Genomic DNA, 26,657 nt, shown 5'->3' on the forward strand with positions numbered 1-26,657 from the left:
AAAGTGTGGTCCCAACAGGACAATTCATGAATTTCACATCAAAAGACAGTTCTTTATACAACAGCGCTAAAAATGGGAGGACTTCTTTTCACATTCTTATAAATATGCAGCTCACCTGTTGCTTACAGTTGTTTTAATTTTGTATTTTTCAAGTGTGCATTTTGTACACTTTGTGGGGATAGGCTTACTGTGTGTGATTTTTCTGGAGGTTGCTAATTTTGCTTTAAGTAGGTTTTCTTTAAAAGAATGGGCAGTTACATGCAGGTTTCAAGAGTATTTTCTGTTAAAAAAAGTTATATAGGCTTTGTTTGCTATCTTAATTTTGGTTGTATTCTTTGATGTTAACACATTTTATGTAATTGTATGGCTGTATTGAATCATATAATATCAAATATTAGAAGTGCTTTAATAGTGTTAATCAATTTAAACCCACTTTAGACACTTTTTTTTTCTGAAAAATACTGCCAGATGCTGATGTTCAGTATAATTTCTTTGCCTGTTCAGTTATAGAAAGTGGTGCTCAGCTGTAGAATGTATTGTACTTTTTAACACCAGTTGTGTACATCCTGTGTAACAGGAAGGGCGACAATAAAATAGTAATCCTACAGAAAGAATATGGCAGGAGAGAAAAGATGCAAATTTTAACATTTATTTAGGTTGGGATAGGGTGTAGATGAAGAGTAAATAGAGATTTAGAAACACGTGGAGGCAGGTCAAGTTGAAGGTTTGCTCACACATAGTCTCTGTTTTTCTACCACTATGGATTTCTGCCATTTAAGCCATTTACATGAAAACACTTCAGAAATTTTGGTAGGCCTAGTTTGATGAGTGGCAGTTGAAGGAATCTTAAGTGTTTGACCTTTGAAAAAAAAGAGCTTCCATTTATGCTAGTCCATATACCTACAAAATCTAATTATGTAAAGTACTTTGGTGTATTTTGAACTTTAGCGAGCTCATTCCAGGAGTTTATTTACAAAGGCTGCTTCAAGTGTCAGTTTAAATTCACTTCCCATTTTTACTGTTTATCAGTACTTATATTCATCATGATGTCATTTGAACTGCTCTTTCAGAGTCTATTTTGTTACAGAGATAATCATGTTCTTTCTAGTCTTATTGAATATGTTATTGATATATATATTTTGTTTTTTGTTTTTTTGAATTTTATTTAACTTACTTTTTTTATACAGTAGGTTCTTATTATCTATTTTATACATATTAGTGTATACATGTCAATCCCAATCTACCAGTTCATCCCACCCTCCGCCCCCCCGCCCCCCCCGCCCCCCGCTTTCCCTCCTTGGTGTCCATACGTTCTCTACATCTGTGTCTCTATTTCTGCCTGGCAAACCAGTTCATCTGTACCATTTTTCTAGATTCCACATATACGCGTTAATATACAATATTTTTCTCTTTCTGACTTCACGTTATTGATATATTTTTAAAGAACATATATATATATATATATATTTAACAGTTTACTTTGAAATAACTTTAGACTTACAGGAAAGTTGTAAAATTAATTTCTTTATACCCTTCACCTAGCTTTCCTTGTTGCTAACATTTTACATAACCAAAGTACAAGGGTCAAAGTCAGGAAATTAACATTGGTACAATGCTGTTAAATCTTAACTACAGCCCTTATTCAAATTCTACCAGTTCCCCGTCCCCGCCTCGCCTTTTTTTTTTTTGTTTCTATTCCAGGATCTAATTCAGGATCCCACATTATATTTAGTTGTCATGTATCCTTAGTCTCTTCCAACCTTTGATAGTTCCTTTATTTATACTTATTTTTCATGATTTTGACATTTTTAATGAATTCTGGTCAGTTTTTATTTGTTTATGATTTCTCATAAATAGATTGGCAGTAATACTACAGAAGTGATGTGTACTGAAAGTATGTCATATTGGGGATTTATGATGTTGTTATATTTCACTATTGATGTTAACCTTGATCCACTTGGTTAAGGTGGTAACTGCTGGGTTTCTTAATTGTAAAGTTACTGTGTTTCCTTTTGTAAGTAATAAGTGTTTTAGAGGGAGATGCATTGAGACTATCTAATCTTGTTTCTCTTAAACTTTTTACCCACGAATTTTTTATTTATTGCTATGGGCTTTGCCTAATGATGGTTTTCTATTTTCCTCATTCCTTCTACATTTATTAATTGGAATTCCTCTTTAAGGAAGAGCTATTTCCTCTCCAGCATTTATGTATTTATTTATTCAATTATTTATATTAATATAAATCCATGGGTATTTATTCCATGGATTATAATCCCATACTATCATTTATTTTGTTGTTTAAATTGTTCCAGCTTTGGCCAATAGGAGATTGTTTACATTAGCTACTGTATCCTTTAAAATGCACCCATTCTTTTTTTGAATATTACTTTACTTTTTGGCATCACCAGATGTTCCAGGATCATCTTTTATTTCCCTGTCCTAGCCCTGGATTCAACCACTCTCCAAAGAACTCTTGTTCCTTTTATTGGAGAATGGTGTTTAAAAATCAAGATCTGGGCACTAGGTGTGCTTATTGCTACTTGAGTGTCATTGTTTCTAGGCTCTCTCAGTGGACAGAGATAGGAACTATATATATATTTATAAATATACTATATAAGTACAAATATATAACTAACACATATACACATCTGTATCTCTGTGTGTCTCTTTCATATATGCATATATTCACACACAAACATGTATACACTTGCACACATATATGTGTGTTTGTGTATATGTGTATGTATACACACACACACACACACACGAGTTCATACTGATACTTTCTAATTGTAATCTAACACTGCAGGTTCATTCTAGCCTTCTTTCCTTATTTGTAATTTCTCTCTCCCTGCTTTCATTATCTAGAACATATTTACTTACTTGTTCAGTCCTAGTATACACCTAAAGTAGTTTCAAAATTGTTAGCCCATGCCCCTGTGAGAAATAAATTTACTAACTAGATTACAGTATTTATATACAGAGAACCTGTACATTTTGAAATTGTTTTTACATCTGTTTCCTTTACACAACAACAAATATGTGAGAAGATCCATGTCATTTGACCAAAATATGGTATCTATTTTGAGCAATTAGAGCTAAAGTAAAACCCAGAGACAATTGTTTAAAGTTACCTCTTAATATGATATTAATAATATTTGGTATCTTAGTTTGAATTCCAAGTAATTTGAACTCATTGAGAAGTAAAAATTTTCTATAGCCTAGTTCCATTTCTTACAAAGAACTTTTTTGAATTATGAAAAAATAATGACATAAGAATTGATTTAATTTCTAATGCTCCAAAGCCTTTTAAGTATTATGCATAGTAGAACCCTCATTTGCATAACACTGTCAAATAATATTTTACTGAATCTTATACTATATCTGTTCTTCCTTCTAGAGTATCAGTAGAAATAAGGATATTATGAAGATTGGTTGTTCACTGTCTGAAGTCTGTCCCCATGCCAGTTCAGTTTTTGGGAAACTTGATCCAAAGAAGGTGAGCCATATTCTTGGGTATAATTATTCTATCTTATTAGCTTTCCTGTGTCTCAGATTTTATAGTTTTTGGAATTTTTAATATATTTGAAAGGAAGAGGCAAGTTTTTAGAATTTGTATAAACTACAGTCATAATAAGTTTACTTTTTCAAAAATACTTATGAACCATCTCCTAGGTACTGGGCACTGTGTTAAGCATTAAGTATACAGTGGTGAACAAAATAGAATCCTTGCCCTTGACACTGATTCATAAAAATTTGTAAGAGACATACTTATGGAGAACAGTTGGACAATATATATATGTACATATATTTTTTAATTGACATATAACTTACAGTGAAGAGTGTATCTCTTAATCTCTTGATGAATTTTTCATATCTATGCATCTGTGTGATCACCACCCAGATCAAGATACAATTTTATCACCCTAGAAAATTCCCTTAGGCCCCTTCTCAGTGAATTCTTGGTCAGTAGTCCCCTGACAAAGGTAATCATTATTCTGGCTTCTATCACCATAGGTTCATTTGCCTGTTCTTAAATTATACAATATGTACTCTTTTGTATATGTCTGGCTTGTTCAACGTAATTTCTGAGATTTATCCATATTATTGTGTGCATCTATATTATTGTGCGTTTGTTCTTTTTCAAGCTATGCAGTGTTTCACTGTATAAATATACCAAAATTTATCTGTTCTTCTTTGATGGGCATTTGGAGTGTTTGTAGTTTTTGGCTACTGTGAATGAAACTGCTGTGAAATCCTTATACAAGCCTTCTAATGGATAGTTTAACTTATTTCTTTTTTGTATATACCTAGGAGTAAAATTGCCAAGTCATGGGGTAGGCATGTTTCACTATAGTAGGTACTGGCCAATCAGTTTGGAAAAGTATTGAACTAGTTTGCATCCTTACCAGCAAAGTATGAGAGTTCCAGTTCCTCAGTGTCCTCACCAACCTTTCTCATTGTCAGTCTTTCTAATTTTAGCCATTTTGGTGGGTGTGTATTGTTATTTTGTGATTTTAATTTCATTTTCCTGAGGAGTACTAAGCTTAAGCATGCTTTTCAGGTTTTATTACCCATTTGGATATCCTGTTTTGTGAAGTACCTATTTAGATCTTTTTCCCAGTTTTCAAGGTTGTTTGTCTAGATTGATTTGTAGGAAGTTCTGTACAGTTGGCCCTCCATATCCATGGGTTCCACATCCATGGATTCATCCAATTGTGGATCAAAAACATTCCAAAAAATTTTCAGGAAGTGGAAGAGTATTGGGAAGGAAGTCTTACTCTTTACCTCTTTGGGTATACTTTGATTTTCTTTTAATAATGTGCCTTTATTTAGTTTTATTTAAAAATAATTTTAAACCCCAATGACATATATAAAAAGGTATAAAAAGAAATTTAGAAGGAAGAAAGGATTGTAGCTTGGAGCTGAGCATCAGAATGGATAAGATAATGCAATTTGTAAAGATTTTAGGGTTTTTTTTAAACATCCTTGTAGTCTGTGACTGTGTTTAATAGTATTATGAGTTAAGACATATCCGTTTTTCCTCTGTTGAATGCAAAATAAGTTACTTACTTTACAAAAAATTCAACCTATTGTCAGTAATAGACTTCTCATTATAAATGATTACTTAGCCACCTCTGATTATCTGTGAATGGATTATACTGTGTAAATTTTCTTTAGTGATTGAGTAGTTCTCTTCCTCTTACCATGTAGTCAGGACATGGGTGTGAATTGTGGAGTCGTGAGAGAAGATTGGGACTAGGCACAGTGGGAATGACTATATAGTTGTGACTGTGCTCTCAAGACAAACCTGTTTGGGATAGATTTGTATTTATGATGGTGGTTGTGATTATTCACACTAACAGAGGCAAGGACCTTAGATTGCTCAGTTTGGTTGGGTTCGAGCTCTATTTCTAGAGGTATCCCCACCCCTACCTAGACTGGGTTACAATGATACACCATTTCTGTCACTTGCCTTGTATTGAATTGTTAATTTTATTGGTATATATTACAAAATCGTAACTAACGGTAATGTGATCTTTTGCAAGGTTTGAAATTGGATAGGACGGTTGATGATCAGGTATTTCTGCTACTAAACCTGTTTGCTTGCTGAAAAATGAAGTAAGATGGCTAGGAGAGGGTACCATGCCACTTGTGCTGTCTCTTGCCCTTCAGTTGTTGAGTGTTAGCTGAGGGAACCAGAGTTAAGTGGTAATTGAACACACCTGTCCTTTGTAGCATTTGCTTTCTTAGCTATCCATTGTACTTTGTTGCTTTGAGGAGTTGAGGATTTTTACATTTCACCCTCTGTATTCCTTTTGCTTTAAAATCTGTGAATTTGTCCTAGTTCAGAGTGATAAATTAATTTTATACTCCATCACTTAAAGCCATGCTCCTCAACCTTTTTTTCATTATGCCCTTCTAAGGCATTTTTTCCCCTAATGGGTCTCCTCTCTGCAAGACATTTTAACACCACAGATACACTGGATATCTGTTTATGTTGTCAGGTAGGGTTGAACTTTGGAGGACTACAAACCACTGTAATATCTAAGATTCTCCTCCATGCTCCAAGAACCAGTTTTTACTCCCATGGGGATAATATTTCTCCCATTGAGAATGTATGATTTAAAGTGGTTATCAACCTGGGGTTACTTTGTATCTTCCACTCCCACCCCCGGGAGACATTTGGCAATGCGTGGAGACATTTTTGGTTGTCACAACTGGAGGGAGTGTTATTGGCATCTTGTACATAGAGGCCAGGGGGCGAAGCTGCTAAACATCCTACAACGCATATGACAGAAGACAGCCTCCGTCCCCCGACCAAGGAATTATCCTGTCTCTAATGTCAGTAGTGCTGAGGTTGAGACACTGACTTAAAGTATGTAAATTTTTCTCTTTGTTCTCTATTAAACATAATTAAATTAAAATATACATTTAAAATATATGAAGGTTCAGTATGAAGGATATTATCTAATGTAATTTATTTACTTATATTTACAATAACACTGAAGTCTTTCTGTATAAAGTAAAAAGTGTAAGAATCTTTCTTGTCTGGTTGGACATAGGGATCCTACCATGGTTGAGAATTAGACTTAAGTGGCATGTACTTGGCATGTTTGTGTTTTAAGAACAATTAATTGTACCAGTTATGTCTTCAGACATCAAAACAGCATGACTTTAAGTCTTTGATGCTTGGGCCTTTTTTTGAGTTTTCTCTTTTTATGTCTTTCGTCTTCTCTCTCCTGTTTTTTGGAGAGGCAGAAAAACATAATGAACTCTGAAGTCAGTTGCCTGAATTTGAATCCTGGTTCTGCTGCCTACTATGACTTTGGGCACATATGGTGAAAACAAAGTACCTGCCTCATAGGGTTGTTATCTATACATGCTTATTAGTGTATAGTAAGTCCTTAATAAACGCTAATTATTATTCTGATCTACTTAGCATTAAATTCATTAAAATGCCAAATAATTTTACTTTCTTTTTCTCTTTGTAGATTTATGGAGGATTATTTTCTGAAGATAAATGTTGGTACAGATGCAAAGTACTGAAAATAATCAGTGATGAAAAGGCAGGAACAAGTGTTCAATTTTTTTGCTCTGAGGAATATTTATTTTGGTTCCAAAATTTGATGCTTATTTAGTTCTTCATTGCTTATTCATAGTAGTAATAAGTATGGTTGAATGAACTTATAAACTGATTAAAACATAAATTTTTCCCCGTAGAGAACACGAAAGAAATGAATTGCTTAAAAAAATACAAGTCAGATTCAGGAATATTCTTCTGATTTTAAGTTGTTGTATAATCACCCCAGATTATCCAAGTATAGATTACATAATTTGTGATTATTTTTGGTGACCAGTTGGTCCTTTGTACCTCAGTTCTTAATAATTATGTTTGATTCTTGCTGAGTAACTTAAAAGTTCATTCTATTAAGGTTGAGTAGTAAGAGAATATTTGATAGATCCTGAAGTTATGGTTATCTTTTACTTAGTTGATATGCATATTGTTAATAATGAAGATTGGCTTGCCACTTTCTCATGCCTTGGTTAAATGTGATGAATTTTCTTTGCATTTAGCTATTTTGTTTTTTACGTTGTGAAATTGTGGGAGATTTTTAAGGGAATTTGTGGAGATAGCATTCTGAGTAGCTGTTTGCTGGCAATTGCACATTGCAGGCTCTGTAAAAGCATCTCTGTAGGGTTTCTTTTACTGTTTTTTTCTGTGTCTACTTTCCTGGACTTAAAATATTTTATAATATGTATGTTTTGTAAATATTGTTCTTGGTGTAATAAGAAGGTAAGGTGAAACACCTTGAGTAATGTTCCAAATATCTTTAAAAAATCTCGTGATTTATTACTGTCATGGGTAGTGGTTTATCTTAGTGAAATAGACCTTTTCTCCACAGTTTGACAACTGGAGATGATATTTTGTGTTTGCTTTTGGTTTGGCTGTAACTTTTTTAAATTAAAGGACGAGATGGCTTTTGACCTTGTAATAAACTATTTTTCTTTTTTACCTTTCACACAGATATAGAGCTGGAGGTAAGGGTGAATTTGATTCATTTCCAAGATCTAACAGTTAGAGTAGGCTTAAGTTTATCAAAGAAAGTTTCATAACTTTGCTTTTATTTTCAGATTTTATTGTTTCCAACTTGAATTTAAGAAGGTTGATTGATTTTGAAGGTTGATTGATTTTAACATTTGAGATAGGAGAGAGTCATAAGTTTCACAGATTTATGTTTTATTTAAATACTATTGTTTAAAAAAAATCAAAATGAGAAATGGTACTGTTGGAAATAGTAGTTTGGTACTGGTTGAACTAGTACCAAATATAGAAATCCTCGGGATCTCATGGACTATGGATTTTCTATATTTTGAGGATATTGCTGGAGCTCTCATTTCTGAATGCATTTTGTCAGTTTCAGGTAAAATGCTATCATGATTTACAGGTAGTTAACAGAAAGCAGCAAATGGGTAGTTTCTTTGGAGATATTTAATCTAAGTTCTGTATTAGCATTTCTCTCATTTTTTTCCAGTATCTGGTGAGATATATTGACTATGGAAATAGTGAAATTCTAAGTCGATCTGATATAGCTGAGATTCCTTTAGATCTACAGTTTTCTAGTGTTGCCAAAAAGTATAGACTTTGGGGACTACAGATTCCTTCTGGCCAAGAAGTTACCCAGTTTGATCAGGCAAGTCAAAGATTGTAAATATTTTTGCTAATGAAAGTAAAACTATGTGCTGGAAATGCAGTATAAGTGTGCTAAAAATCCATTAATTTTCTTTGATGTAAAAGCTTGTATAAATTAATGAAAAATATGAAATTATAGAATAATTCACAGACAATTATTTATTTATGCTCATCTTTGCTAGGTAAACATTCTTGATCAGATAAGACTGATGTGTGTGTGTGTGTGTGTATGTATATGTGCACACATATAATAAATGTAAGTAGTTTCTTCTGATGTGAAAGCTTCAAAGGATAGTCTCTTTTATGATGGAGAGAATGATGAATCTAATTATTTTGTTTTTTGCTTTTGCGAAAGTATTTATTAAATAAAAGTGCTCTTTAATCTAGCCCTGGCGATAAATATCACAAATTTGAAATTAGTGGAGTTGTAAATTAATTAGGTTGTATCTTTTTGGCAGAGGCTCATACTGTTCGATATAGTAATTGGCAGTGATGTTCTGCTAATGTAGACTACTGTTTGTATTCGTTTCCATTAAATTTTGGGTTAGCAACCTAATTCTGGAAGACCTCTAATAATTTCAGCGGTAGTCTTAACAAGAATCCTACCTCCTTTTAAATCTGTGCAACAGTGATGTTCTTTTGGTAGCTGATACTGCCATTGAGGGAATATCACATTGCAAAGTAATCAGATTTGTATTGTATATTTAGCAGCTCAAATGACTTATTTGGAAATAATTTAATCAGTACTAGAAGGAACAGTAAAATTTTTTTTTTTTTTTTTTTTTTTTTTTTTTTTGTGGAACGCGGGCCTCTCACTGTTGTGGCCTCTCCTGTTGCGGAGCACAGGCTCCGGACGCGCAGGCTCAGTGGCCATGGCTCACGGGCCCAGCCGCTCCGCGGCATGTGGGATCTTCCCGGACCGGGGCACGAACCCGTGTTCCCTGCATCGGCAGGCGGACTCTCAACCACTGCACCACCAGGGAAGACCAGGAACAGTAAAATTTGAAAACCTTCTCTTTTTGTTGTTTTTAGAATCTTTTAGGCCGTTGGGTGTAGTTTTGTCTGCCCTATAGTTACTTATAAGAAATGTTTCTGTACTTTAGACTCTCATAAATAGAGTAAAGCATAGATATTATTGTAAAATTATACCCTAAATTTTTGGTTTAAAATCTAAAATTTATTACTTTTTTTTTAATATAAATATTAAAATACCTTGACCAAGGTAGAGGCTTGTTTTGAATTTCTTGCATGCCTAGAAACTTGGAATTTTAAATTTACAGACCTTAGAATTCATCTGCTCTCATCTTATTGTTTTGCAAATAAAGAAATTGGGTCTACAACAATTAAATAAGTTATTTAAAGTCATAAAGCTAATTAGGGCTGAGCTAGGGCTAGAACTCAAGTCCATTGCTGTTCTCGTAGTAAGATGATATAAAATTTATGTAGATTGAAACAAACATGAATCAAAGAAAATGTCATTTTCAAAATTTATTTTTGGAACTGAAGAAATAAACTTCAGTATTGAGAATGTTTTATGTGCTTCATAGATTCTTAATAGATGGTATTATTTGTATTTGCATGCTTACATTCAATAAAAAGACTATTCATTGGAGTTGAACTAATTAGCAAACTGAATGTTTTCTGGAAAGAAATGGTTATTCTTGAGTGCCTCTGCTTAGAAAGTCCATGTTTAGCCATTAATTCTCAGCTGAAGGTTCAAGTGTAATTTCTTATAAGAAGTCTTTGCTGATACCCACCATTCATTCTCCTGCAGCTGTTTTAGTTCAGTGTATAGGCATGTAGAGGTGTAATTTTTTTCCTCCCCCCACAAGATGGTGAGCTTGGTAGAGACAAGACTGTCTTGGTAGAGACAAGTATTTTATTCATTTTTTATGCCTAATTTCCCTGCTTCTGCCTGTTAGGTGTTAGATGAGCATCCAGTTTATCTAGCATTTGAATGGATGAATGGATAAGTAGGGATTCAGTTAAAATAAAAAAAATTTTAAAAAAAGAGACTTCCAGAGGGTGTCCTGGGCACTGAAATACTTTCAACACATTTTAAACCAACACTTTCACACCTATGCTGAAGCACAGTTGAAACTGTAACTCAAAATGGTGGTAAAAATTGCTGAAGATCAAAGAAGATTAAATTATGTCCTAAATGCCTTTCTTACTTTGAAAATTTTCATGTAGAATCATGCAGTGAGAGGTAGAGATTGGAATATGGGTTTAACAGTTTAAAGGTCTTTTAACCTGTTTTCTAATATATCCAGACAAGGTTGGGTAGACTAAGAAAGCAAGTGATGCTTTCCTATTTCTGAATAAAGCTTTTTGTTAGTATTTAGGAGAACTCAGATTTTATTCCAAATTCAGGGTTCTACCTGTAATTATATATGATTCAGGGAGAATCTGGTTGAACAGTTTTGTACTAATTGTGATTAATGACCATAACTAAAAAGAATTTGACTTCAGAGAAAAGTCTGAAAATCAGGTTTATGTGTAAAAATTTCTAAATAAACAGTATACCTTTAGAACATTCAGCTTTAGGTAATTGGAACTTTTGTAAAAAGTAGATTTATTTCCACTTAAATTCATATGTTGCCCAAGGACAGAGTTTCTTGAAGTGTTAAGTATTAAGAATTTCACATATTGCAGCAATAATTTTCAGACACTGTCGCTTCCATTAAGATTGGTTAGGGGTGGAAGTTATACTTGAATTTTAGATAGACTTTCAACATTAAGGGTTGAAATTAAGGTTTTTTTAATGAAAGAGGTTAACTAAAAACTATATTCTGATTGATCAAAATCTTAGATATATTTCAGTGAATTATATTTTGAGTTTGTTAGCTTTGCCTGCTTGATCTCATTTTTTGGTGATACATTCTGGACCATCTTTGCTTTCTATATTGGTGTTCTTGGTGAATTCAAGTATCTCAATATGTGTGTATTTAAAATTTTTATGATTTGAAAAATTTATTTAACCTGTGTTTTTGGTAACTTAGAATACTTTGTCATTTTGGTTTACGGATTAAAAAAATTCTTTTTTCTTTTTGGTAGTGATGGTTGGTGATCCTTGAGCCTGTGTAGTTTGAATCTCCTGTACCCTTTCAGATGCATCCTTTTAGGCTCAGGAGTTCTTAACCTGGGCTTAAAATATATCATGGTGAAATAATTTTCTTTGTAGTTCTCCTTATGTTTATGTTATACATTTAAAAACATTTTTCCAAGAAGGATTCCAAAGGGTTCACCAGATCGATAAAGGAGCCCATGGCATGGAAAAAGTTAAGAACTCCTACATAGATCTCCCTTCTACCCACTATACTACCATATAGTTAAAAAGGAAATAGTTACTCCCTATCAATATTATTTAGTTACTTGTACCTTGAACATTTTTTTTCTTTTTTTTTTTTTAAATGTGACTAGCTTGTATTTTCTGGTTTTTAATTTGTTCTTTATGCTCGTGTTGCCTGGATGATTATTGGTATGATTACCTATTCGGTTTTATTTGCATAAACTTTATTGTTTGTCATATTTACCTAGTGAGAATATAGCTAAAAATAAAGCTTCTCCCTAAGAGAGTTATGGCCCATAAGATTAATTACATCAGGGATTCCAAGGAAGATATGAAACAAGATATTTTTGTCTCAAATTTATACTTTATATATTCTGAGAAATGATTCATTTCCTCTATAGGATGAAAGTTAGGTAAGGAATTTAGAGAAATTTGGGAAGAGAGGAATAGTTATCAAATTGGATCATGTCAAATTAATTTTAGGAGTTCAGATTTCTGGAGATGTAAGCAAGTTCTTATTAAAATTAAATCTCAAGATATCTTCAATTCTAAATATGTTTTAGGTATGTCTTTGCTCAGTGCTGTGCAAAGTTATAATTTAGTTATAATTATAGTTATATAATTATATAATAGTTATAGTTAATTAGTTAAACTAGTTAATTAAACTATTACATAGTTAATTATATAATAGTTATAGTTAATTATATAGTTATATAATTATAGTTATATAATAACTATATAACTATAATTTAGTTATAATCTAACTAAATGTTATCAAGTACCTAATTACTCACATGTCTTCTCATATGCCAGTTATACAGGTATTGCTCCCTCAGACAAAATTCTATTTAAGAGAGTTTTAATTTAGGAATTTCTAACATCTCATATTTCATAATTGCAGTTTGTTGATTTTTAAAAAAAATTGTTGATGTTTTATGCCTTGAGTTTCTGTTTTCTGCTTCTGCTCTTGTCTTACTTTGAAATGAGAGTACCTGATTAGGCCTATAAAATGATTTTTAAAGTTTTGTTGAATTTGAGCATTTTTTCTAGATACCAAAATTCATTTTTATGTGGTGTAGCTCCTCAGGGCACCATTATATGTAGTTAGGGCCAAAATGTCAACAGAATCTGCTTGGTTTAAAAAAATTATTCTAGGGTATTTAATTGGTACACATTTAACAACGTATAAATATGGCTGCCTATACTGGTCTCAGCTCTACTTCTGGAAAGGATTTTAGCAAGTGTGTAATTGGAATATAGTCATACACATGCAGAAGTATATTTGCATTTAGCCAACAACAAGGTAAGACCACTTTTACAGAGATTTCAGAATGAGGAAATACGATCTTTGGAAAAACTAGGTAGAAACAAAATAAGTGGAGAAAAACATGTTGGTGTAGCTGGTTTATGGCTTCTTTTTTTAATCTTTCTTAGGGCAGAATCTTTTTGGGGAGCTTGATTTTTGAAAAGCAAATAAAAATGAGAATTAAAGCAACCTATCAAGATGGAACAGTTATTGCTCAGGCTGAGTATGGCAGTGTGGATATAGGGGAAGAGGTGGCTAAGAAAGGATTTGCAGAAAAATGCAAACTTACTTCCAGCACTAACATCTGTGAGGAAAAAAAATCGGATCCTGGTCAGCTTGTCCTCAGGAACCTCAAAAGCCCCATTCCTTTGTGGGGGCATAGCTCAAACCAGTCACCTTTCATCAGGCCAAAGGACCACTTAAGTGGGAGGCTGTCTCTTGACTTGAAGAGTGAAAATGATGCAGGAAATCATGTGACATTTCCAAAGTAAGACTACGTTGGAATTTTTAGTCTTAACTAATTTCTGATGTATGGTGTAAGCCCTTGTCATAGTAGAAGTCAAGGCTTACGTTTTTGGAGTCCTCAACTATGTCAGTGATTCTGAGAGATGATACTGATTATTTCTGTTTTTCTCAAGCAGGTATTCCTCTCCTCTTTAGCAGGAATATTTTAATTAAAAGCCATTTTGAAAGAAAAATCATTCTTGAATTGTTTGAAGTTCACATACCAACTCTTCATTCCAACTCTTTCGAATACATTTATTAAAAATAAAAATCTACCCCTAAATCTAAACGATTCAGCCAAGAGCCAGAATTTCAGATAAACTTGAAGTTTTTCCTTTGGCTTTAAGAATATTTTAATGAGTTTTAGGGAATTGCCTTTCCTTTTTAACAAAAGAGAGGCTCTTTGTTCTTCCTGTGAAAATGTACTGTGATAGAATTTGATTATTACCAAAGGTGTTCACTTTTTAGATAATTTTGAAATATAAACTTGAAGCAAAAAGCCAGGTTTGATGTTTACCAAACCATTCTTATACTTCTGTATCATGATCTAGGCCATGATGCCATGTCTTGGGTAATATAGCTGTTTTTTGGGACCTTATCAGTGCTCTAGGAACTAAACTGTCAGATGGAGTGGAGGTGATGGGGAGGAGGGATTGGAAGAAACTGATACAGAAATGCTTTTTACTGTATTTCCTGGCGTTGATATTGCTATGAAGAAGTTGGAATATGTATTCTTTGAGATTTGGAGGGATTGTTTTTGAAGTGTTTCTTCAGTTATAAAATCTAGTTTGCATTAAAAATATTTTTTAATGTTGAATTAGGTAAAGGTTTTAGATTAGTTTCCAAAATTAACTTTAAGGTGTATCATGCTAAAAAAAACCCAAGAGAATTTTAGGGTTTGATCCCTGTAACACTTACACAGTTTGTTTTTTACAATGAGTGAATTTGTTTTTAATAGGGAAAATTTGGCTGTTGGTGGCTTTAATTTTGGGTTGAATGTCAGCCTGGCAAAAATTAAGCAGGACCAGAAACTGATTGAAGAAAATGAAAGGCTTAAAAGAGAGAAGGAGGTTCTTCTTGAAAGGTATAAGGCATTAGAATTGAAAGTAGAACAGACTGTCCAGGAGCTGCAGGTATGGTATGTTCAATGGTGTAAGGTAAAGAATGATGAACTGGGAAATCCTTATATTCATTTGCTTTTATTTTTTGTTTAATTTTCTGTCTCCTTTCCTTTCCTTCCCTTCATCTCCCCATTCTTTATTCTCTCCTTTTTTTTATATTTGTTTATAGGTATTTTTCTTATGCTACAAGCTAATCATCTTTGGATTTCATTGGATGTTTGAGAGATTAATAATTTCTCAGTTACATTTCCTCTTATGTTCTTTAAAATTTTTAACTATGGAAATTTTCAAACATTTTATTTATTTAATCTATTATTTATTTTTGGCTGCGTTGGGTCTTTGTTGCTGTGTGCGGGCTTTCCCTAGTTGCGACGAGCGGGGGCTACTCTTCGTTGTGGTGCGCAGGCTTCTCATTGCGGTGGCTTCTCTTGTTGAGGAGCATGGGCTCTAGGCACGTGGGCTTCAGCAGTTGTGGCTCGCGGGCTCTAGAGTGCAGGCTCAGTAGTTGTGGTGCACCAGCTTAGTTGCTCTGTGGCATGTGGGATCTTCCTGGACCAGGGATCGAACCTGTGTCCCCTGCATTGGCAGGCAGATTCTTAACCACTGAGCCACCAGGGAAGTCCCTCAAACATTTTAAAAAGAGAGAATTGAATAATTAATACTTATGTATTCATCACCCAGTTTTTACAATTATTAAATACACAGCAGTCTTTTTTAAAATCTACTAATTTTAAAACAAATCCCATTCATAATATTTTAATGTATGTGCTTTTGTATGTCTCTCTAATAGAAAAGAACTTCAAAAAAGACATAACCAGGGCTTCCCTGGTGGCGCAGTGGTTGAGAGTCTGCCTGCCGATGCAGGGGACACGGGTTCGTGCCCCGGTCCGGGAAGATCCCACATGCTGCGGAGCGGCTGGGCCCGTGAGCCATGGCCACTGAGCCTGCACGTCCGGAGCCTGTGCTCCACAACGGGAGAGGCCACAACAGTGAGAGGCCTGCATACCGCAAAAAAAAAAAAAAAAAAAAAAAGACATAACCATAATACTATTATACTTAAAAATTAACAATAATTCCTTAATATCATTTAATATCCAGTCAGTGTTCAGGTTTCCCATATTTGCTCCATGAATGTCCTTTTACGGTTGGTTTCTTCTAATCAGAATTCCTGTTAGGCCCATACATTGAATTTTGGTTGATAGATCTCTTAAATTGCTTAATCTGCATCCTTATGTTGCTTAACAGGCTCCTGTATCTCCATGTGTTTCCTTTTATGGTAGTTAGGTCTCGAGGTTTGCTCACATTCGGGGCAGTTTTTTCCCCCCCAAGAATACTGTGGTTTTCAAATATGTAGCTTTTTCTGATACTAAATATGTTATCCCAACACTATTTTCCAATTCTCTAACACCAACTGGATGTCCATCAATTCATTTTTGACACTAAATACCAGGAGTTATCTCAGACTCCACAAGGTAAGGACTCAGTCCCTCAAGATTTAGCCCAGTTCAGGTACCAGCCACAAATCACGTCCCAGGCTACCCACACTTCTGTCTGGCTGAGTATAAATTTGAGGGTTCCTATGACCCCACGCCCACCCCCTGCCCTCAATTCAGTAATTCTCTAAAACAACTCATAGGGAAGTGCTATGCTTATGGTTACCGTTTTATTATAAAGGATAAAACTCAGGAACAGCCAAGTAGAAGGAAGAGATGCATAGGGGAAGTTATGAAGGGGGTTGGGGGGGGGGGGTCTCTGGGCCTGCCACTCTCCCAGCACATGGATTTGTTCACCAGTCTGGAAGCTCCCCCAAAGCTCATCATTCTGAACTTTTAAATTTTTTTCTGAGTTTTTTTTAAATCAAGGTTTTATTACATAGGCCTGGTTAAGTCACTGACCATTGGTGATTGAACTCAATCTCCAGCCCCTAGATTCATATGTGGCATTCTTCAGGGAACTCTGACTCATAAATCCATAAACTGTGGGTTTTATCCATTATAACTAATCCTATAGCCAGGAACATCTCGCTAAGTGCATTTCAGAGATAAGGTCTCTTCCTCTTAGAAAACAGTCTGTTTTCTTTTTAAAGGTTTAGTTGACAAGGAGATTAGACTAGTCACCTGCCTTTTATTTTCTCTATGGGTGTCCTCGTCCCCTTCCATGAAGAGAGTAAATGGATTATAGGCCAACGGCGTTGCCTGTTGGAGATATAAAGCCTTTCTTTCAACCCTGGAAAGTTCCTTGGTATCTCTTTCTGGCCTATCCTCTCTTCCTCCCACTCAGGGCAACCATTCTGCTGATTTATATATTACCACAGTTTCGTTTTCCTGGTCCTGTACTTCATATAAATGGAATAATCCTCTGATACGTATTCTATTATGTTTGGCTTCATTCACTTAAAGAATAATGTTTGTGAGATTTATTGAGGTTGTGTTTATCAGTAGTTTGTTCATTTTTATTGCAAAGTAGTGTTCCATTCTATGAATATACCGCAGTTTATTTACTCATTTTCTTATTCATGGGCATTTAGATTGTTTTCAGTTTTTGGCCATTATAAATAAAGCCACTGTGACTATTCTTCTACAGGTCTTTTTGTGGATATATGGATTCACGTATTTTGGATTATATTCTTTCCTCAGCCATATCTAGTCTACTGATAAGCCCATCAAAAGCATTTTTCATTTTTGTCTACAGTGTTTTTGATTTCTGGCATATTCTGTTTGTTTGTTTCTTAGAATTTCCATCTCTCTGCTTACGTTGCCTGTATGTTCTTGCATGCTGTCTACTTTATCTGTTAGAGCCCTTAGCATATTTGTCCTACCATGTTTGAAGTTCCTGTCTGATAATCCCAATATTCCTGCCGGATCTGAATTTGATGCTGATGTTTGCTTTGTCTCTTCCAGCTGTGTTTTTGTCTTTTAACATGTCTTACAAGTTTTTTTTTTTTTGATAGCCAGGCATGATGTGTTTGGTGAAAGGAACTTCTATAAATAGGAATTTAGTAAATGTGATGATTAGTTGTGGGGGAAGGAGAAGCGTTTTATAGTCTGAAAAGACTAAGAAGGTCTTTTAGTGAGCCTGTGCCTCCGGACTGTGAATTTCGCACTTGCAACTAGTTTTCTCCCCCACTCCCTTTAGAAAGGAGGATGGCTAGAGTGGGCTGGATTTGGGTATTTCCCTTCCCCCAGGTTAATTAGGCTTGGATAAAATCCTAGCAGGTAGGCTCTGTTTAAATGGTTTCCACTGAGGGCAGATCTTGTTAAGTACAGAATATTCTAACATATTTCAAAATGGTTCCTTTTCCCCTCCTCCTGCTGGAAGCTTGAGGGGATTTACTGTGAGAATCTGCTGGAGATCGAGGAGGTAAAACTCACAAAAATGTGGGGGCATCCTGATGATGGGGTCCCCCTGGTGTTCTTAACTTTCAGTTGTTCATACTGAGCCTCTAGCAATATGTCAGTTACAGTTGCAGCTTCCCTACTCCAGACTTCTTCCCTGGGCGGTGGGGATTGCTGCTCCAGAAAGTTTTGAGTTTCCTTTATTAGCCTGTCTTGTCTTTCCAGTTGTGCCTTGTGACCTTACCTCTGTGACAAATCTAAGAAAAATTGTTGATTTTTCAGTTGCTCAACTTTTTACTTGTTAGGATGGACTGGTGACTTTTCTTCTTACATGCTGGACTGGAAACTGGAAGTCCTTAACATTTTTCAAGAACTAATTTTTGCTTCTGTTGATTTTTTTTTTCTTTATTGTTTGTCTCTATTCTACTTTATTAATTTCTTTACTTATTGTTATTATTTCCTTCCTTCAGTTTGTTCTTCTAGCTTCTTTAGATGGAAATTTGTATCATTGTTTTATTTTTTATCATATAATTGTTTTTAATCTTTTGTTCTTTTATAATGTTTAAAGATTTCCCTTTAAGCATCACTTTACTTGTAGTCCACAAATTTTGATATTTTTTTTTATTATTTAATCAAACATTTAAAAACTTCCCATTATTTATTTATTTTTTAATCATGAGCTATTTAGAAGTGTGTTGCCTAATTTCCACAGATTTGGAGATTTCCCTCCAGTATATTTTTGTTACTGATATTTTATTTTCTTAGCATCAGAGAGCATACTCAGTATGGTTTCAGTCCTTTCACATTTATTGATATTTGTTTTATTATCCAGCATGTTGTTTGTCCTTAGAAATGTTCCATATGCTTTTAGAAATTATGTGTATTCTACAGTTGTGTGGTGGAGTGTTTCATAAATGTTAGGTCGAATTGGTTGATAGTATTGTTTAAGATTTTTGTATCATGACTGCTTTTCTGTTTACTTGTTCCTTCAGTTACAGAGAGAGGAGTGTTAAAATATCCAGATATTATTGTGGTTTTGTGTATTTCTTCCTTTTGTTCCGTCAGGTTTTACTTTGTGGTTTTGAAGCTTTGTTATTAGGTGCATTCACAATTAGAATTGTTGTGTCTTCTTGATGAATTAATTCATTTGTCTTTATGAAATATCCCAGTTTATTGCTGGGAGTGCTCCCTGTACTGAAGTCCACATTGCCTGATATTAATATAGCAATGTTTGCCTTGTATATAGTTTCCATCCTTTAATTTTTATGTGTCTCTTTATATCTAATAAGTGTTTCTAATAAGCAGCTTATATGGTTGAGTCTAAGCTGTTTTTGTCCAGATTGATAATCTCACATCTTTTAATTGGAGTGTTTAGCTAATTTTCATTTAATGTAATTATTAATGTGGTTGGATTTAAGTTTGGCATCTTTTCTATTTGTTTTATTTGTTGTTTGTCTTAAAAACCATACTAATTATTTTTCATCTGAGCTCTGGTTCTTTTTTTTTTTACAGGTGGATTAACAATAAGTTTAAGACAGTTGAGAAATAAACTGAGTTGACATTTCTTTTAGATTTAAATGATTCTTCAGAATTTTATAGTTCTCATCCACATGTATTTCATTAGCAATTTGTACTAAAAATTTGCTTTTATCGAGTCTTTGTAAAGCATTAAACACATTTTCAAAGATTCAGCAACTTTTTATTTTCCCACTTCTGTTTCTTAGATTTATGTAATTTTTGGAGGAATTATCATAACAATTACAGTGGATATAAACAGATTTAAGAACAAACATAACGGCTTCTTCATGGTCATCCTCCTCAGCAAATGAGAGCAGATGGGCATGAGCATTCCCAAATGTAACTTACTATTAATCAGCATTCAGTATTGGCTCTCTTTTTATTTAACTGAAGCATTGGAGAGAATGTGAACACCAGAGAGCCTGGTGTTTAAAGATTGAGTAAAAGTTCTGTGTTTAACTGTGTAATACCTGGTTTGTAGTATAATTGGAATAAAATTGCAGGTCTTTATCCATATTACTGCTCTATGCATTATTTTGAATAATTATATTAGACATATTGTTAAGGTACCAGAATCAAGCAGTTTAATGTAGCTTGGGTCAAGGAAATGATGTTTTTGATTCTTTTAAAATGCAGAATGATATCAGACTTCATCAGAAAACAAATTGTCATTGATTATCATTTGTTTTTTAAGGGTATCTTTTTATTTTTCTTTTTAAAATCTAAGTATTAAGACATATAATATGTGAAATTTTGTTTTTATTTGGTTTCTTATTAGGATGCAATATAAGAGTGTCTCTGTGTGAAGGCAGAAGACTGGAATAGTTTATCTTTTTCAGATCCTAGCTAGTAGGGAAATCAGTGTTTGTTATCCTGTCGCCTAGTATTTTTTAGCCTTTAAAATTTTAATTACGCCTAAAAATCATTTAAATAACAGTAGAAATACAGTTTCCTATTTGGGTCTAACTAAGATGTATTTGTTCTTTGCTTCAGCAAGAGAAAGCAACTACCATGGATTTGACTAAACATTTAGAAAGTACTCTTAAGACTTGTGTAGGTACCAGAATGAAAAATCTAGCAGCTAAGGTTGAAATATTGAAAGAAATTAGGTAGGTAAAAGCATATTTTTAAGAAGGATAGTTTAAAATAAATGCTAATTAGTTGGTGCTTTGTTTTGTATGCCTGACATTTTTGCTTTGTAACTTAATCTTTGTATTTTTATTACTTTAAAGAAGGAAACTAAAAATAGTTACTCCTGAGACAAATTTTCTATTGTTTTTGTTAGTGTTCTGTTGACATTGTGTGGCATGATAGTGTCCTAAAAGTCATCTATGAGAATGAAATTAAAAAGTCAACACAACTTCTAAGTGGTAGTTTGATGAGAAACTACTATGTCCTCTTGTTTTGCTTGGGGTTATTTTCAGTCCTATACTGAAACTAGATTTCAGTAATATAACTTAATTATACTCCGTCTAAAGAAAGAAGAAAGTAGTGTTCATGGAGTTAGAAGAAAAGTGGTCTTCATGGAGTCAGAAGAAATTGGTTAGCAAGTTTTGTGCAGAGTTTATTCAGCATATCTCAGACTCTATATATGAATTATATAGGTATTGTACTTTATAGAGGATTGTTTTATTATTGGTTAGGGATAATTTTTCACCCTTTTCTGCAATGTGGAAAAAATAGTTCTCAGAGCAACCTAGTTCTCTTTTTGTGCTATACATACAACTTAAATCAGTAATTCATTTTCTCATGTACTTTGAAACACTAAGAAGATGTTGCCCTGAATTAATCCTGCACGTTCGTCTTTTGTCCAGTGGGAATTTATATTCTCCAGTATAAATCCATCAATCGGTATCTGGTTTATAAGTTTCTAAATAGTTTGAGTAAGTCTCTCTAGAGCTTAATCAACTTTTAATGCATGACCAAAAATTCAGGTGACTACACTTGCAAAGCTGTGAGACAGACTTTGGACCAAAACAGTTCAAAATATTTTAACCCATATTTGAGGAAATAATGTGCTGTTAGAATGGTGGCAGTCTAACTGGAAGCTAGAAAAAAGAAAATGATGGGCCTTGTTTGTTTTGCTATTTGGTCTTTCACATTGCTTTTTCTTTTTGGATATTTTAAAAAACTCTGCAAATGCTAGTCTGCTTATTAAGGTACAAGGACTGTGTGCCTGTCATCTTGGTAAGCAAGATTGGCTTAAGTATAAAATTTTACAGAATTATTTATAAATCTAATTTAATATCATTTAAAATCTGCAGACTTTTGAAGTTGTCTTTTTATATAAAGCTTTCTGAAAAAGATATTTAAATTTTTTTCTCAATTATGTTTTTAATTGTATCAAAGTTATTTATGATTTTATATGATTTTAAAAAGTACCTCTTCATAGCCAGTGTTGTAAATAGTAACTTTAGACCATTAGTATTTAAGTGTAATTTTTTTTCTCACAGCACCTTAAAAATTTCTTGATCTTTTCCTTTTTGCTGTTTTAATAGATGCGTCAATATCAATGCTCATTTTGGAAATGACCTGTCAGATGCTATGCAAGTGTTGGATGAAGGCTGCTTTACTCTCCCAGCTTCTCTGAATGAATTAGAGATAATTTGGGCAGAATACTGTCTGGCTCAGGGGAAGATTCAAGCTTGTCAGAATATGGTGGGTTAAGAATTTTTCTCTATGATGATTTTTATCTGTTGAACATAAGAAGATAATGTCTTTCAAGAAAGCAGAAGGACTGCAGATATTGGAATGATACTTTATGTGAAATCTTTAACTTTTACATATCTTCATATTAATAATTTGATTTCTTTTGTTGCCTTGTAAGAAAGGTAGGATAGATAAGTAGTGGTTGTGGAAAAAGGGTTAGTTAACCCTTTTGCAGTCCCTTTTGCATGAGAATTTACCTCTCTCTGTTCCCTTGGTAATTTGATGAAATGGTATTTCAGTCATGTTACTGGCAACATTGTTTAGGTAAAAATAAAACCCCTGATTGGTAAATTGTATCTGGACTGGGAGGAACTGTAAACTACAAATACTTGCAACTGGGCATACCCATTGAAGGACCCTGGCAGCTATACCTGTAAGAGATGGTGGCTTTTGAGGGGCATGAGGCTTGTAAGCCAGAGTGGCTCCCACAACTGCTAATGTGGATCTTGTCTTCTGGTCTGAGTGGCGTGTTTTATGCTGCATTATAGGACTCTGCCTTACTGTTAAATGCTATCTAAGCCATCCATGTGTGGGTAGGGGAGGGATATGAAGAATGGAATATTTCATGTGACTTCTTCATTAGTGTAGGTAAAAATATATTTATTTCCTCTTGGAATTTTCTTTAGTTTATTATATTGAGCTGAATGGAACTCCTTCTTTTTCATATAAAGATATTTGGTACAACAATCATAGCTTTCCATAGTACCTATGAGCCCTAAACTTGTGTTTGGAGTTGTCCTATCTTAAGTATCGGTGGTTTCTGCCTCTGGGGATTGTACCCTGAAAGTCTTATTTCCTATTCATTCTAGGTTGGCCAGTTGGCAGCGTAACTGGCTCTGAATGAGAAAAGTAAACAGAATAACTAGGCCTTTGAAAATGCCAGGAATGTTTAATTTGGATAAAGGATTCGATTTGGGTTATTTTACATATTAGACCTGGTTACTGGTTACTTCTGATTATGGAAGAAAAAAAGTGACAGAAGTAATAATTTTTGAATCTCTATGAAACACAGGCAGTGTTATAGATACTTTATAAACTTTTCGTACACTAACTTTTAAATATGGGCACTTTCGGGGCTTCCCTGGTGGCACAGTGGTTGAGAGTCCGCCTGCCAATGCAGGCGACGCTGGTTTGTGCCCCAGTCCGGGAAGATCCCACATGCCACGGAGCGGCTGGGTCCGTGAGCCTTGGCCGCTGAGCCTGCGTGTCTGGAGCCTGTGCTCCGCAATGGGAGAGGCCACAACAGTGAGAGGCCCGCGTACTGCGAAATAAAAAAAAAAAAAAAAAAGGGCACTTGGCACTTTTGCTCCTCAGGAAACTGAGGCCCACAGGGTTTAAGGAAATTGCTCAAGATTACGTAGTTCTAAATGTTAATATGGAATTTGAACCCAGGTATGTCTGATTACAAAGTGTATTCTAGTTCCATTTAAACCATACTGCCAGTATTAAAATACTTCATCATGTATTTTCAGGTAGTAAGATGAAAAGATGAAAAAGGACTACTTTTTAATTTTTGTTTTGTTTTTGTCATTTGAGCATAGGAAAGTGATTTATCACAGGGAGGGAGAGGGCTTAGTATATACCTAGGACTTGGTATTCTAGTAGAACAAATGTGATTTTTTTTTTTTGAAGCAATTTATTTCCACTACTTCTGATGTTTCAGGACTTACTTTTAGGCTTTATTACCCTAAAGTTCATTTGACAGACTGAAGAGTAGATTATTGGATAAATAGAGAGTCATAATTGTCCCTCAGATAAAGTTGTCATTTTATTTCCCTGCTTGTACATAATTTGGGTCAGTATTGTTATTTTCATTTATATATTTCGCACAGTTCCTTAACTTGATTGCCATGTGTACTTTTTTTTTTAATAAAATTACTTATTTATTTATTTTTGGCTGTGTTGGGTCTTCATTGCTGCTAGTGGGCTTTCTCTAGTTGCGGTGAGCAGGGGCTACTCTTCGTTGCTATGTGCGAGCTTCTCATTATGGTGGTTTCTCTTGTTGTGGAGCACGGGCTCTAGGTACGCGGGCTTCAGTAGTTGTGGCATGTGGGCTCGGTAGTTGTGGCGCACGGGCTTAGTTGCTCCGTGGCATGTGGGACCTTCCTAGACCAGGGATGGAACCTGTGTCCCCTGCATTGGCAGGCGGATTCTTAACCACTGTGCCATCAGGGAGGCCCACCAGGTATATTTTTGATGAAAGAGATTCTTTTCTTTTGTCTTTATAATTAGTTATATAATGGTCTGGTTGAGCTTACACAAAAAAGAGTATTCTAACATTCAGGCTTTTAAGTGTATGTGCCAGACACTGTTACAGGCAGTAGACACATGCATTTGTTTAAGACGTGGTCCTATCCCTCTATCTACCTTGGGTATTGGCCGGATATATAAATAGATAGTTTTAATATAGTTTGGTAAGTACTATAACAGAGGTAATTCACAGCATTCTTTGATATCTCTCATATCTATTTCCAAACATAGCCTTTTGGGTGAATTGGAGGTTTTATCATGGTGGAGATTAACTGAATCTTGAAAGATAAGTAGATGAAGGAATTGAGGGTGGGCTGAGAGTAGGAAGGAGACAGTGTGTAATTAGCCATAGATACTTGTATAATTTTCTTAAGAAAAGGAAAAATTTTATTGTTGCAGAAATGATAGGAAAAGATGAAGATTAACAGAGAAGAATTGTTGAACGTAAATCTTATTTCTAATTAAGGGAGAGAAAACTGTCATTTTGGTGATCTAAGGAGACAGGTCTTTGTCTGAAGTGTTTACTATGTTTGGAGAATGTAATGTTAAATTTTACTAACTTTAAGAGATCAGTTTTTTTCATAGAGGTCAGTGTGTAAAAAAAAACACCTGATATATTAATGATGGTTATTCTTTTTCTCCTTCCTCCAGAATGAAGGGAATATTTTGATAGCCAAAAGAAATGAAGTACAACAGAAGCTGTACATGGCAGTAGAAGTTTTTATTCTGGAAGTTGATGAGTTACCTCTTAATAAACGCTTGAAAACATTACAGGTTGGAATTTTAAAAGATACTAAATATACATTAAATATACATTAAAATATGTTTATCGTTTGAGAGGTGAAATTAGCATTTACCTTTAGACTTCAGATAGTACTGATGGCTGCAAAAGTTTTTGTCTGATAAATCCTAGTTTCTTTTTAATGGTGTTAAAATTTTATATTGATATATTTAACGTGTTTATGTATGTTTATGTATTTATCCTGCAAATAAGGTAAAATGATCAGGCATGTCAGGCTTGCTAGAGCAGCATTCTTTGGGAAAACTCACAGAGACAGGAGCAGTAGCAGGCAGGTGAGTCCCTGTTACCCACTGCATTCTAGCAGAAAATCTAGTAAAGCCATATGTTAGAGTTAGGGAGAGGGATCCTGATCCTTGAGTTATAGGTCTTTTAAGATCTGTGATAGGGGATAGAGTATAGTAGCTGTATGATGTTATGGAACCTTGTCTTTAGTCCTATCCTTTCAGCTCAGAAATGACTAATTTGGAGTGAATGAGTGTGACAATGTTGTCATTCCGCCTGTTAACATAGTCTTTCTACTTATTCACATCTTTTATTATGTTTTTTAATGATGTTTAAAAGTTTTCTCCATAGCGCCTCATGCATTTTCTTCATTTAACTCCAAGACATTTATACTTTTGATTGCTTTTGTGAATGTTATCTTATTTTCCATTTCCTAGTTATTTTTGATGGTGTAGAGGGATACTATTGATTTTTATATATTGATGTCTCTCTGGCAACTCTGCTGAACTCTCTTTTAGTTTTTGTCAGTTGATACTCTGAGCTTTCTGTGTGGTCATATCATTTGAATACAATAACCCTCTTCTACTCCTTCTACCTTTTATGTATCTTAGAATTTTTACTGTTTGTCAGTATCTTTAATACCAAGTTGAATAATAGCTGTCTTGTTTTATACTGTAGGGAATAAGCTTGCTGGAGAATTGGAGAAAAGGATATTCAGGGACATCTGGGCACTGTCTCTTTTTTTTTTTAACATCTTTATTGGAGTATAATTGCTTTACAATGGTGTGTTAGTTTCTGCTTTATAACAAAGTGAATCAGTTATACATATACATATGTTCCCATATCTCTTCCCTCTTGCGTCTCCTTCCCTCCCACCCTCCCTATCCCACCCCTGTAGGTGGT

General features: G+C 34.3%; 1 protein-coding gene across 1 annotated transcript in view; it reads left to right on the forward strand.

The window, feature by feature from the left end:
- STK31 (serine/threonine kinase 31) overlaps positions 1 to 26,657 on the forward strand; it is a 91,085-nt gene that overhangs the window by 8,715 nt on the left and 55,713 nt on the right. Inside the window, 8 exon segments of the mRNA XM_060020608.2 lie at positions 3,401 to 3,499; positions 6,996 to 7,070; positions 8,538 to 8,696; positions 13,422 to 13,780; positions 14,756 to 14,930; positions 20,765 to 20,880; positions 22,270 to 22,429; positions 25,382 to 25,504. Coding sequence (XP_059876591.1) covers positions 3,401 to 3,499; positions 6,996 to 7,070; positions 8,538 to 8,696; positions 13,422 to 13,780; positions 14,756 to 14,930; positions 20,765 to 20,880; positions 22,270 to 22,429; positions 25,382 to 25,504 — 1,266 coding nt within the window.

This window comes from Delphinus delphis, chromosome 9 (assembly GCF_949987515.2).
Source record: "Delphinus delphis chromosome 9, mDelDel1.2, whole genome shotgun sequence".
Lineage (NCBI taxonomy): Eukaryota > Metazoa > Chordata > Mammalia > Artiodactyla > Delphinidae > Delphinus > Delphinus delphis.